The sequence below is a fragment of the Neofelis nebulosa genome, chromosome 17, assembly GCF_028018385.1.
Source record: "Neofelis nebulosa isolate mNeoNeb1 chromosome 17, mNeoNeb1.pri, whole genome shotgun sequence".
Lineage (NCBI taxonomy): Eukaryota > Metazoa > Chordata > Mammalia > Carnivora > Felidae > Neofelis > Neofelis nebulosa.
This window is the reverse complement of record NC_080798.1, coordinates 16,505,231-16,519,855: the sequence shown is the minus strand read 5'-3', so window position 1 is coordinate 16,519,855 and position 14,625 is coordinate 16,505,231. Positions and strand designations below refer to the sequence as shown.

The 14,625-nt window shown below is 40.6% G+C and overlaps 1 protein-coding gene across 1 annotated transcript in view; it reads right to left on the bottom strand.

Annotated features, from left to right (window-relative positions):
- LOC131500199 (uncharacterized) overlaps positions 1–14,625 on the bottom strand; it is a 174,457-nt gene that overhangs the window by 40,865 nt on the left and 118,967 nt on the right. The window contains exons 14-16 of the mRNA XM_058709017.1: positions 9,126–9,232; positions 8,729–8,907; positions 7,605–7,794 (exon numbers count right to left, since the gene is read on the bottom strand). Coding sequence (XP_058565000.1) covers positions 7,605–7,794; positions 8,729–8,907; positions 9,126–9,232 — 476 coding nt within the window. The remainder of the gene's footprint in view (positions 1–7,604; positions 7,795–8,728; positions 8,908–9,125; positions 9,233–14,625) is intronic.

Sequence of the window (14,625 nt, the reverse complement as noted above, 5' to 3'; positions counted from 1 at the left end):
ACGAGGACTGAAGAAACAGAGGAGGGAATGTGTGAAATAAGATAAAATTATGGAAAATAATGAAGCTGAAAAAAAGAGGGAAAGCAGATTATTAGATCATGAGGGGAGACTTAGAGTAAGTGATTCCATGAAACAAAATAATATCCGTATCATAGGAATTCCAGAAGAAGGGCAGGAAATGGGGGGAGAAGGTTTATTGGAGCAAATTATAGCAGAGAACTTCCCTAATCTGGGGAAAGAAACAGTCATTCAAGTCCAAGAGGCACAGAGAACTCTCTTCAAAATCAACTCCCCTCAAAATACAAAGATAAAGAGAGAATTCTGAAAGCAGCTAGGGACAAAAGGTCCTTAACCTAGAAGGGTAGACACATAAGGGTAGCAGCAGACCTGTCCACTGAAAACCTGGCAGGCCAGAAGGAAGTGGCAGGAAAGACTCAATGTGCTGAATACAAAAAATATGTAGCCAAGACCGCTTTATCCAGCAAGGCTATCGTTCAGAATAGAAGGAGAGATATAGACTTTCCCCGACAAACAAAAACTAAAGTAATTAATGACCATTAAGTCAGCCCTGTAAGAAATTTTAAGGGGGACTGAGTGGAGGAAAAAAAAGAAGACTAAGGCAATGAAAGAATACAAAGGACCAGAGAATGCCACCTCAAACACCAACTCCACGGGTAACACAATGGCACTAAATTCATATCTGTCAATAACCACTCTGAATGTAAATGAACTAAATGCTCCAATTGAAAGACCGGGGTTGGGGGGGGGGGGGTGGGTGGGAGGCACCTGGGTGGCTCAATTGGTTGAGCTGCTGACTTTGGCTCAGGTCCTGATCTTGCAGTGTGTGAATTTGAGCCCTGCGTCGGGCTCTGTGCTGACAGCTTGGAGCCTGGAGCCTACTTCAGATTCTGTCTCCCTCTCTCTCACTGCCCCTCCCCCACTCACACTCTGCCTCTCTCTCAAAAATAAATAAACGTTCAAAAAAGACATAGGGTAGGGGCGCCTGGGTGGCGCAGTCGGTTAAGCGTCCGACTTCAGCCAGGTCACGATCTCGCGGTCTGTGAGTTCGAGCCCCGCGTCAGGCTCTGGGCTGATGGCTCGGAGCCTGGAGCCTGTTTCCGATTCTGTGTCTCCCTCTCTCTCTGCCCCTCCCCCGTTCATGCTCTGTCTCTCTCTGTCCCAAAAGTAAATTAAAAAAAAAAAAAAGTTGAAAAAAAAAACAAAAAAGACATAGGGTATCAGAATGGATAAAAAGTAAGAGTCATTTATATGCCACCTATAAGAGACTTGTTTTAGACCTAAGGGCACCTGCAGATTGAAAGTGAGGAGATGGAGAACCATCTATCATGGTAATGGAGGTCAAAAGACAGATGGAGTAGCTATATTTATATCAGACAAACTAGACTTTAAAACAAAGGCTGTGACAAGAGATGAAGAAGGGCATTATATCATAAATAAGTGGTCTATCCATCCAGAAGAGCTAACAATTGTAAATATTTATGCTCCCAACTTGGAAGAACCCAATATATAAATCAATTAATCACAAAGAAACTCATTGATAATAATACCATAATAGTAGAAGACTTTAATACCCCACTTACAACAACGGACAGATCATCTAAGCAGAAAATCAACAAGGAAACAATGGCTTTGAATGACACACTGGACTAGATGGACTTAACAGATATATTCAGAATATTTCATCCTAAAGCAGTAGTATACACATTCTTCTTGAGTGTATATAGATTATTCTCCAGAGCAGATCACATACTGGGTCACAAATCAGCCCTCAACAGGTACAAAAAGATCGAGATCATATCATGCACATTTTCAGATCACAACACTATGAAACTTGAAATCAATTACACAAAAAAATTTGGAAGGCCCCCAAATACATGGAGGTTAAAGAACATCCTACTAAAGAATGAATGGGTTAGCCAGGAAATTAAGGAAGAAATTTAAAAACACATGGAAGCAAAAGAAGATGAAAACATGACAGTCCAAACCCTTTAGGATGCAGCAAAGACAGTCCTAAGAGGAAAGTACATTGCAACTCAGGTCTATCTCATGAAGCAAGAAAGGTTCCAAATACACAACCTAACCTTACACTTAAAGGAGCTAGAAAAGGAGCAGCAAATAAAGCCCAAGGCCAGCAGAAGAAGGGAAATGATAAAGATTAGAGCAAAAAATAAACAATATAGAAACAAACAAACAAAAAATACCACAGATCAATGAAACTAAATGCTGGTTTTTTGAAAGAATAAATAAAATGATAACCCCCTAGCCAGACTTCTCAAAAAGAAAAGAGAGGTCCCAAATAGATAAAAATCACAATGAAAGAGATCACAACCAACACCACAAAAACACAAACAATTGTATGAAAAATTATATGCCAACAAACTGGACAATCTGGAAGAAATAGACAATTCCTAGAAACTCACACACTACCAAAACACAAACAGGAAGAAATAGAAAATTTGAACAGGCCCATAACCAACAAAAAAATTGAATCAGTTATCAAAAATCTCCCAGCAAATAGGAGTCCTGGGCCAGATGGCTTCCCAGGGGGATTCTACCAGATATTTAAAGAAGAGTTAATACCTCTTCTTCTCAAACTGTTCTAAAAAAAAAAATGGATGGAAAGCTTCCAAACTCATACTATGAAGCCAGAATTATCTTGATTCCAAAATCAAAGACCCCACCAAAAAGGAGAATTATAGTCCCTGATGAACCTGGATGCAAAATTCTCAACAAGATACTAGCAAATTGAATTCAACAATACATTAAAATAATTATTCACCATGATTAAGTGGGATCCTGATCATGCCCTGGGCTGCAGGGCTGGTTCAATATTCACAAATCAATCAATATGATAAACCACATTAATAAAAGAAAGGATAAGAACCATATGATCCTTTCAATAGATGCAGAAAAAGTATTTGACAAAATACAGCATCCTTTCTTGATAAAAACCCTCAAGAAGGTAGGGATAGAAGGAACATACATCAACATCATAAAAGTCATATATGAAAGGCCCACGACTAATATCATCCTCAATGGGGAAAAACTGAGAGCTTTCCCCCTAAGGTCAAGAACACAACAGGGATGTCCACTCTCACCAATTAGTTCAACATAGTACTGGAAGTCCTAATCTCAGCAATCAGACAACAAAAAGAAATACAAGGCATACAAATTGGCAAATAAGTCAAACTTTCACTCTTTGCAGGTCACATGATACTCTACATGGAAAACCTGAAACACTCCACCAAAAAACTGCTAGAACTGATACATAAATTCAGCAAAGTCACAGGATATAATATCAATGTACAGAAACCAGATTCATTTCTATACACCAATAATGAAGCAACAGGAAGGGAAATTGAGGAATCAATCCCATTTACAAATGTACCAAAAATCATAAGATACCTAGGAATAAACCTAACCAAAGAGGTAAAAGATCTGTACGCTGAAAACTATAGAAAGCTTATGAAAGAAAACACAAAAAAATGGAAAAGCATCCCATGCTCATGGACTGGAAGAACAAATATTGTTAAAATGTCTATATTATCCAAAGCAATCTACACATTTAATGCAATCCCTATCAAAGTAATACTAGCATTCAAAGGGCACCTAGGTGGGGTGGCTTAGTCGGTTAAGCGTCCGACTTCAGCTCAGGTCATGATCTCACAGTTTGTGAGTTTGAGCCCCGCATCCAGCTCTGTGCTGACAGCTCAGAGCCTGGAGCCTGCTTCTGATTCTGCCTCCTTATCTCTCTGTTCCTCCCCCTGTTCACACTCTGTCTCTCTCTCTCTCAAAAATAAATAAACATTTAAAAAATTTAAAAAATAATACTAGGATTCTTTACAGAGCCAGAACAAACAATCCTAAAATTAGCATGGAACCAGGAAAGACCCCGAATAGCCAAAATAAAAAGAAAACCAAAGCTGGAGGCATCACATTCTGGACTTTAAAGCTGTACTACAAAGCTATAATCATCAAGACAGGATGGTACTGGCACAAAAACAGACACATAGATCTATGGAGCAGAATACAGAACCCAGAAACGGACCCACAAACATATGGCCAACTAATCTTTGACAAAGCAGGAAAGAGTATCCAATGGAAAAAAGACAGTCTCTTCAGCAAATGGTGCTGGGACAACTGGATGGTGACATAGAGAAGAATGAAACTGGACCATTTCTTACACAATGCACAAAAACAAATTCAAAATGAATGAAAAACCTAAATGTAAGACAGGAAACTATAAAAATCCTAGAGGAGAAAACAGGCAACAACCTCTTTGACCTCAGCTGCAACAACTTCTTACAAGACATGTCTCCAGAGGCAAGGGAAACAAAAGCAAAGAACTATTGGGACCTCATCAAGATAAAAAGCTTCTGCACTGCAAAGTAAACAACAAAACCAAAAGCCAACTGACGGAATGGGAGAAGATATTAGCAAATGATATATCGGATAAAGGGTTATCCAAAATCTATAAATAACTTACCAAAGTCAACACCCCAAAAACAAACAATCCAGTGAAGAAATGGGCAGAGGACGCAAATAAACACTTTTCCAAAGAAGATAACCAGATGACTTATGGACACATGAAAAGATGTTCAACATCACTCATCATCTGAGAAATACAAATCAAAACCACAATGAGATATCACCTCACACCTGTCAGAATGGCTAACATTAACAACTCAGACAACAACAGATGTTGGTGACAATGCATAAAAAGGATCTCTTTTGCACTGCTGGTAGGAAGGCAAACTGATGCAGCCACTCTAGAAAACAATATGGAGGTTCCTCAAAAATGTAAAAATAGAACTACCCTACGATCCATCAATTGCATTACTAGGTATTTATTCAAAGGATACAAAAATGCTTATTCAAAGGGGCATATACACCCCAATGTTTATAGCAGCACTATCAAAAATAGCTAAACTATGGAAAGAGCCCAAATGTCCATCGACTAATGAATGGATAAAGAAGATGTATATATATAGAATGGAATACCACTCAGTCATCAAAAAGAATGAAATCTTGCCATTTGCAATAATGTGGATGGAACTAGAGTGTATTATGCTAAGCGAAATAAGTCAATCAGAGAAAGACAAATATCAGATGATTTCACTCATGTGGAATTTAAGAAACACAATAGATGAACATAGGGGAAGGAAGGAAAAATAAGATAAAAACAGAGAAGAAGGCAAACCATAAGAGACTCTTAAATACAGAGAACAAACTGAGGGTTGCTGGAGGGGAGGTTGGTGGGAGGATGGGCTAAATGGGTGATGGGCATTAAGGAGGGCACTTTTTGGGATGAGCCCTGGGTGTTATATACTAGTGATGAGTCACTGGGTTCTATTCCTGAAACCAACTACACTATATGTTAACTAACTGGAATTTAAATAAATAAATATCAGTCCAGTGTCTTCCCATCTCTCTCAACAACTCTTGTGACCCTCCTTCAGGAGCAGAAGGCAAAATCTTACCCAGGTCCACCTGCCTCCATGAACTGTAACACAGCACAGAAACTCAATATAATTTAACATAATACAAAGTCAGGAAGGGATGCCCACCATGAAATATTAAATCAATAAAGTTGCAGTGATGGGGATGGGGGAGGAGTCATACAAGACTCTAGGGATGGGCTGCAAGTGGGTCCTGAGAAATTCCACATTCTGGCAGAGGTAGGAGGTGGGCAATCAGGCTTTGAAGAGAAAGGTAAGCCAAAATTCTATCAGTGCAAACACACACAATTAAGATCACACGAGGTCAAGTGAGGTGGGTTAAGAATGACAAAAAGCAGAGGAAGCAACTGAAAATGTGAAGGGGTTTCTCCATAAGCCATTAGGAGAGTAAATGCACCTCCAGGAAGTGTTTATAGCAGTATTTCTTCAATTAACAGGGCAAAGGTTGGGGCAGCAAGGAGCAGGCACTTCCCCTGGATCATCAATGTGAACCTGGCAGCCAGTCACTCTGAATGCTACCATTTTCCCTATGACAAATCAAAGCCACAGAGAGGTTCATTGGTAGGTTCAAGGTCAGACAGGTAATAAAGGCTGGATATGTGATCTGAATGAGGCTGTTGGCCTCCCAGGACTGTGCCCAATGCTCAATGAGTAAAAATCAACCTCACATAGTGATAAGTACAATCAAAATATCTCTCCAAATCCATCAAGTTATTCTTTTTGGTTAGTATTTCCTTTGTGAGCTAGACAAGACAGAAGAAAAAGGAGAAAATGAAAACTCAGTAAACACATTTCTTTTTTTTTTTTTTTTTTTTTAATTTTTTTTTTTTTATTTTTGAGACAGAGAGAGACAGAGCATGAATGGGGGAGGGGCAGAGAGAGAGGGAGACACAGAATCGGAAACAGGCTCCAGGCTCCGAGCCATCAGCCCAGAGCCTGACGCGGGGCTCAAACTCACGGACCGTGAGATCGTGACCTGGCTGAAGTCGGACGCTTAACCGACTGCGCCACCCAGGCGCCCCAGTAAACACATTTCTAAACTGATGCATGGTCAAAGAAGAAAATGCAATATTCCCAAGGAAAAAATTTCATTTGGCATAGGGACCTAAGCCTATATGAGGTCTCTCACCCAAAGTCATGAAATAAATCCTACCAAAATAAGAGATCCACTGAGTAATATTTTAAAGGAAGGTAGTGGGAAGGCCAATTTGGGAAGATAGTGCTATCACCTATTACTAAAAGAGTCAAACCAGGGGTTTTTGTTTTTGTTTTTTAAACAAAACAAAAATCTCTAAACCTCCTTAACTAGCTGTTCCTTTTACAAAAACCACTCTCTATATATCTCTTCCCAAAAAATAATATTTTAAAGAAATTGGGGAATTATTACTAAAATATAAAAATCAGTAACGTATTTTCCCTTAAAACAAACAAACTTCCAAAGTAACTTGCTGTGCCTTTCACAGCAATTTCTCAAAATAAATGTTATGAAGCCTAGGACAATCAAAACTAAAAGCTGGGTTAAAAAAAAAATTTTTTTAAACATTTATTCATTATTGAGAGACAGAGAGAGACAGAGCACCAGCAGGGGAGGGGCTGAGAGATGTGGAGACGGGTAGACACAGAATCGGAAGCAGGCTCCAGGCTTTGAGCTGTCAGCACAGAGCTGGACGCGGGGCTTGAACTCACAAAACCTCGAGATCATGACCTGAGCCAAAGTTGGACGCTTAACCGAAGGAGCCACCCCGGCGCCCCAAAACTAAGAGTTGGTTTTAACATAAAATCCCCCAAGCCGCTATAACTGGCTGTCCTTATCACAGACATTCCACTAAATAATAGAGCTAACGAGAATGGAATTTTTTTAAAGGCTGGGCGCTATAGTATCAATACATTCTAAACCAGGAATTTATTTAATAAACTTGAACCCACTGGCCAACTGTTCCTGAAGGGCGTCCTGCAAAAAACACCTGCCGAAAAATAAAAGGATGTTTTACCCGGGTGGACTGAAAAATGCTCGCTTTTACCTTTAATATCAAGACCCTGCCAGTCGGTGGTCGGGAAACCACGTGGAGCAGTCCCTGCGACGGCGCCCAAATCCGGTTAGAGCAGGCAGAACTGAAGGTTTACCTCTGGGATTTGGAACCCTCGCGACTGCTGAAATCCCAGGCACGCACTACGCACCCGGAGGACTTCAGGGTGGCTGCGTCCCTCGTCGGGCGGTCTCTTGCCGGGACAACGCAAAAATGTGCAACAACGCTCAGCGCCAGTACGGCTTCTTCCGGCCCCGCGCTCGCCTGTGCCTTCGCGTGGGGACGGGCTTTCGGAAACGGTGGTCAAAGGGAAACCCGATTAAATGTTAATACACTGTACTCGGTTTCAAGGCCACACCGAAGAAGGGAAGAATGAAGGTATCTCAAACATAGAGTCCTTAGCCAATGGATGTGCAAGGGAAGAGGGGTTCTCCTCTTCTTGACAAATAAAAAGCGTTTGCGGCCACCCACCTACAAACAATAACAAAAGTTTCTTGCGGGACCCTGGGCAAGAACGCTTGCCCTGGGCGCAGCATCTCGGCTTGCAATCATGTTTCGCGCTTTTGGCTTCACCTTCTCGGAGATTTGCACTCGGCGCAGGACTCAGGCCTTGTTACGACCCGTAAACTCCGAGGCTCGACTTTGTACACGGCAGGTCTCTACCAATTGGCTAATAAATCATAAATAATAAAGGAAATGGACAGAGAAGATATTAATGAATAAAATCAGACGCTTACGGTGAAGGGCCCCTTCTTTCCAAAAACCAAATCCAGGGGCAAGTTGCAGGTTTCCAACCAGCAATCAGAGTACAGAGGGGGCAGGTAGCAGGGCTTTGCATTTGATTCAAATAACTTGTCAGTAAAGTCCCAGGGTCTGCAGCCATTTTAATGTTCTCCAGTTTGCCTCAGTTCTGGGCGCAGCGCTTCGCTTATAGGAAGCAGTGACCAACGGGTTTAATTTCAGCAAACTCCTCTTTATGTAGGTATCTGGAACTCTCTTTGGAGGGAACAGTTTAAAATTTCCATTTCAAAGGGTCTTGGCCTTCTTGCGTTTGTTTCCTGGCCTTCCCTGGGACCCGCGAGCCACTCGACTCCAATCTCCACCCACAGAATTCAGAGCCCTATTCTGCTCCGCGACTGTTTTCCAAAAAGAGGTAACAATATCATGCAGACTGGCTCTCTGGTTCTGATCTGGGCATTTGCGTTCAAGTCCAGACAGTGCCATGCACTTGGACTGTGGTTTTGAGGGACAGGAGGACGGAAAGAGACCGTGATTGACAGACCAGCGCTCCTAAGGCTGGATCTTCCAACAGCAAAGGCGCTAAGGGGAGGCCTGCGAAGCCGGGCCAATCAGGCTGTGAGTGACCGGTGGGGGCAGGTCCTTGCAACAGCAAAAGGTCCCTGGGAGGGAATCCACCGCACCAAGGGACGATGAAGCGTTGCTTTGGGAACCAAGGGCCTTTCAGGTCTTGATTAGATCATTTCTCCGAGAATTTTTCTGTTACTGGCTCATCTCCCTATTAGGTCCCAATGTGCCGATTTCCGCAGTGGAGTTTTCTCTAGTCTCGGGACTATTTCCTAAATCACTGCGCTAATCTCACTCGTCTGCGTCTGATTACCCGCTAGTATTTGTCGCGTGCTGGCCCTTGTCCCAGCTAGATTGGCTGTTTCGCTCGCTTCTCAGAGGGCATTTGGGATTTTGGAAGAGGGGGCAGGTCCGGGGTACCTATTGTGGGGTAGGAGGGGAGGAGGGGGGACGGGCTTCTCCACACCTTTGCCCACGCAGGATCCCCAGGCTGTGACAGAAGAATCATTGTCTTTTCCGGAAGGTTTTAAATATGAGATACCTGGGAAGAGGGCAGAATTGGAGCCTGGTAGGAGCTGGGGAGGGGAGAGCATGGAAGGGTGGGATATGCGCCAACTAAGGCGGTGTCTTTATTCCGCTATCTTTATTTTACACCATACCTTTGCCTAGTCAGGTTTCCCACTCTGTACTAGGCACACCTCTCTCTTCTACGGGGATCTGAGGGGGATATTAGTCCCCAGTCTCTCCTCCCTTGACTGGATTGGAATTGGTCCCAGAGGTTTTAATCTCAATTTACACATCTTGGGTGGAAGGGGTGGCGTCTTTGAACTTTTAAAATATTCAGTTTTTGCTGTTATATTTATCATTCTCTTCCTTTATGGATTCTGAATTTCGTTTCTTACATGCAAAGGTATTTTCATCTTTCGTTTAAAAAAAAAAACAACACCTTTAGGGGCGCCTGGGTGGCTCATGGTCATGAGCCCCTCCCCGTTCATGAGTTCTAGCCCCCTGTCGGTCTCTGTGCTGACAGTTCAGAGCCTGGGGCCTGCTTCAGATTCTGTATCTCCCTCTCTCTCAAAAATAAATAAACATTAAATAAAAATTTTTTAAAAACCCTTTATTTTCTTCTAATTATGTTAGAGTTCTGATTCTTAAATTTCTTTTGGAGTTGATTTTGGGGTACCATGTGAGGTAGAGATGAAATTGGGTGTCATCCTTGAGCAGGGGCCATGCTAATCTCTGTCATTCCAATTTTATGAGACCAGTGCTCTCACTCCTGAGCTAGGGAGCCTGTCATTCCAATTTGAGTTATGTGCTGCTGAAGTGAGCACAGTGTGAGGTAGAGATGTAACTTTTTTTTCCCAGATAGACAATTGTCCACACACCATTTACAGAACAGCCATTCTTTCCGGCTTTCTTTACATTAGTGTTCCTATCCCAATACCACTCTGAAGCTTTATGGAATATCTGGCTCCTGATAGGGCAAGTCTTTCCATTAATGTAATTACCTTCCAAAACTTTTCTGGCTCTTCAGGCCCATTTTGTCTTCCAACTGAGAACTGGTATGAGCTAGTGAATTCTATTTTTTTGATGCTGGCATTCTGATTGCGATGGCCTAGAACTTAAAGATTACCTTAGAAAGAACTGACATTTTAACACTAAACCTATCTAGAATTGTGATATCTCTTTCCCTATATTCAGGTCTTTTATGTCCTTCAGTAAAATTTTATACTTTTATTTATACAGATCTACCATTATTCTTTTTAGACTTCTCTCAGGCTTTATTCCAAGACTTATTTTTAGACCTGTCTAAGGTCTTATTTGTATAATAGTTTATATTGTGATTATATACTACATTTTCTAAGTGATTGTTACTAGTGTGTACATTTTTAAGAGTTGAACTTATTTATATTGAGTATAAAACATGTAGAAATAGGTAGTTTTGGGGGTGGCCTGGGTGGCTCAGGCGGTTGTGCGCCTGACTCTTGATTTTGGCTCAGGTCATGATCCCAGGGTTGTGGGATTGAGCTCTATGTCAGGCTCTGTGTTGAGTGTGAGGCCTGCTTAAGATTCTCTCTCTCTCTCTCTCTCTCTCTCTCTCTCCCTCTGCCCCTCTCCCCTGCTCCCACACTCTCACTCTCTAAAATTAATAAAGGAATTAAATAAATAAATAAATAAATGAAATATGTAGTTTTGTTTTGCTTAAATAAATTACACATACTGTTTTGTACTTGTTTTGGTTAGTTAACATTATTTCTTGGGAATTTTTCCATCTCAGTACATACAAGTATTTCAGTTTTTTTTTTTTAAACTGGTTAGTTTGGGGGCACCTGGGTGGTTCAGTTGGTTAAGCATGCGACTTGGTCTCAGGTCATGATCTTGCAGTTTGTGAATTTGAGCCCGTGTGGGGCTCTGTGCTCACAGCTCAGGAGCCTGGAGCCTGCTTCAGATTCTGTGTCTTCCCCCTCTCTCTGCCCCTCCCCCACCTGCACGCGCTTTCTCTCTCTCATAAACATTAAAAAATTTGTTTTAAACTGGTTAGTTTCACAGTAAAGATGAGCCATGGTTATTTACCCATTCCCTACTGGTGGATATTTAAATTCTTTTCAGTGTTTTGATTTCACTGCAACACTGTAATGAGTATTTTTAAAGTGTTACCTTTTTTCATTTATGTGATGTGACTTTTGCTTTAGGTTGGAATTGCTCACCAAAGAGTCTGTGCATTTTGACTTTTCATAGGCACTGTGAGACTGTCTGGTCAAATATTCTTTCCCAGAAGCCACCTATTAGGATGTCTGTTTCTACCACAGCTGCCAACATGACCACTCAGGACCATTTGTGGCCCCTTGGACTAGTGGACTCCCATTTGTCTGTAGCTGGGGACAGAGGTGGGGGGCGGGGGATGAAGAATATGCTTCTGTGTTTTCCTCCCCTTGTGTTGGCTGCTCTTTCCTTCTGGAATTTCTCTAAGATGAGAACATAGTAGACTTTCAGAATCCTCCATGCCCTTCATTTGTTGCTTCATAGCTGTCAATTGCACTGAATCCAGAAAAGTTCCTCAGATCTATCTTCCTGTTCAACATATGCATTTAAACTGTATTCATTTTGGGGAGCCTGGGTGGTTCAGTCTGTTAAGCAGCTTACTTCACCTCAGGTCACGATCTAGGCTCAGGTCATGATCTCGCAGTCCATGGGATCGCGGGCCATGGGTTCGAATCCCTCGTGGGGCTCTGTGTTGACAGCTCAGAGACTGGAGCCTGCTTCAGATTCTGTGTCTCCCTCTCTCTCTGCCCTTCCCCCGCTTGCATTCTCTCTCTCTCAAAAATAAATAAACATTAAAAAAATTTTTTTAAATAAACTGTATTCATTCTTCCATCCAGCCCATTTATTACGCTTTTAATTTCAACAAGTTCATTTTTATTTTCCAAGTTATTTTAAAGTAATAACTTCTCATATTTCACTGATTAGAGTAATTAGACTCATTCTAATATTCTGCCCTGTTCTCTTTATTAGCCATCTGCCTCGGTTCTGTAAGTGCTTAACTTTTTAACCACAACCTACCATAGAAGACGCAAAAATAGTATAGAGACCTTCTGTGTGTTAACATCTTCCCCTAAATATTAACATCTTATAGAACCTCGGTATAATTATCAAAACCAAAAAATAGGTAGCTTTTTCCTATTAGGGTATTTATGTTTAACATATTTGTATGCTTAATATTTAAACTCACTGCTCCCTTCATATTCAAGAAATCCTATTTATTTTGCTTTCTTGTTCTTTTATTCCTGACTTTTGTTTCACTCATTTTAGTTTCTTCCCATATAGTGATACAGAATTTTAATCCCTTTTTCTTATTTAATATTATTCCTTGCTTCCTATTTGTCTGATATTATTGCTACACTTGAAACTATTTTGTTAACACTTTCTTGTGATACCATTTTAAAACATCTTTTTATTTTTAGCGTGTATGAATCTGTTTTGGCTGTCTCTTATAAACACCATGTAGCTGGAAGTTTCTTTTCCAATGTTAGAGTCTTTCTCTTTTCATTCAATAATTCAACATTCTTCTAAGGATTCAAAAGTATTAGTTTTTTTAAAAGCAATGTTAAGCTATTACTACACAGCAGGCTCATGTACAGATTTTACATGGATTGTAAAAAAAAAGGACTATGCCATTCCATGCTAAAATATATATATAGGGGCACCTGGCCAGCTCAGTCAGAAGGGTGTGTGACTCCTGATCTCGGGGTCATAAGTTTGAGCCCCATGTTGGGTGTAGAGATCACTTAAATAAATATACATATATTTTATATATATATGAGAAAGAGAACATATATGTTCTATATATACATATATATGTATATATATGCATATATGTATATATACATATATATATATACATATATATATATATATATATATATAGAGAGAGAGAGAGAGAGAGAGATACAATTACTCCTATTATTTAAATGTATAAAATAAGACCAGAAAAGGCATTAGAAGAATTTGCCTCATGTAACACAACAAATGGAAAGAATGGATTTGTACCCACAAAGACTGGCTTCTGAGTCCACAAGCTTGGTCACCATGATATACTGCTACATTTTTAATTTTTTTTAAAGTTTATTTATTTGAGAGAGAGAGCACGCGTGCAAGCAGGAGGAGCGGCAGAGAGAGAGGAGAGGGAATCCCAAGCAGGCTCAGCACTGTCAGTGCAGAGTCTGATGTGGGGCTTGAACTCATGAACCGTTGAGATCATGACCTGAGCTGAAATAAAGAGTCAGCTGCTTAAATGACTGAGCCACCCAGGTGCCCCTATACTGCTACTTTTATACTCTTTTTAAAATGTTGCTGTATTTTTCCCTCTCCCTTTGGGCATTTTTAATCAGTTTTCTTCACCTTTCCCTGTTTAATTATATACGGAAAAGTCAGTATTTCCCCTCCACTTCATCCTCTAACTCAATTCCAATGTTAACAAGATGATGAACATCTTTCCACAATGTTCTCCAGGATTCATATAAGTATTTGAAAACATTCAAAAGTATACATAAAGTTTTGTGTTTTCATTATTTTATTATAAATGATTTCAGTTTTTTCATATAATAATTTACCATGGCTATCACTTCAGAACAGTAGATAAAACAAACAAACAAAAAGAACAGTAGATAATGAGCAAACTCATCCCTTGTAAGAGTTAAAGTATCCTTCATTGTATGATAGGCTATAATAGGATAATAATAATAATTTAAGATGTTGAAATACTTTTGTCACTAAAACTAAAGCTTCAATAAATTATTTTTACTTGTATCTTTATGAGTTTTGTTTTTTTTTTAATTTTTATTACGTTTCTTTATTTTTGAGAGACAGAGCGTGAGTGGGGGAGGGGCAGAGAGAGAGGGAGACACAGAATCCAAAGCAGGCTCCAGGCTCTGAGCTGTCAGCACAGAGCCCGACGTGTGGCTCACACCCACAAACTGTGAGATCATGACCTGAGCCGAAATCAGACGCTTAACCGACTGAGCCACCCAGGCGCCCCTTTATGAGTGTTTACTAGAGAAGGCCCTAAGATTCACCTCTGATTTACCTTCAGGCTCTATCCAACCAGGAAGTGAAAATAAAGGCATAGTTGCCAAATGCCTAAGTGTTGAAAGTGTGCCACAACACACACACACACACACACACACACACACACACACACACCCCATCTGCAAAGACTAGGGCATTATTTCTGGTCCCAGGGAAAGAAAATTTCTATTGAATCACTAGTTCACCAGTAGAACAAGAGACTTCTATGGCCACATACAACAATGAAT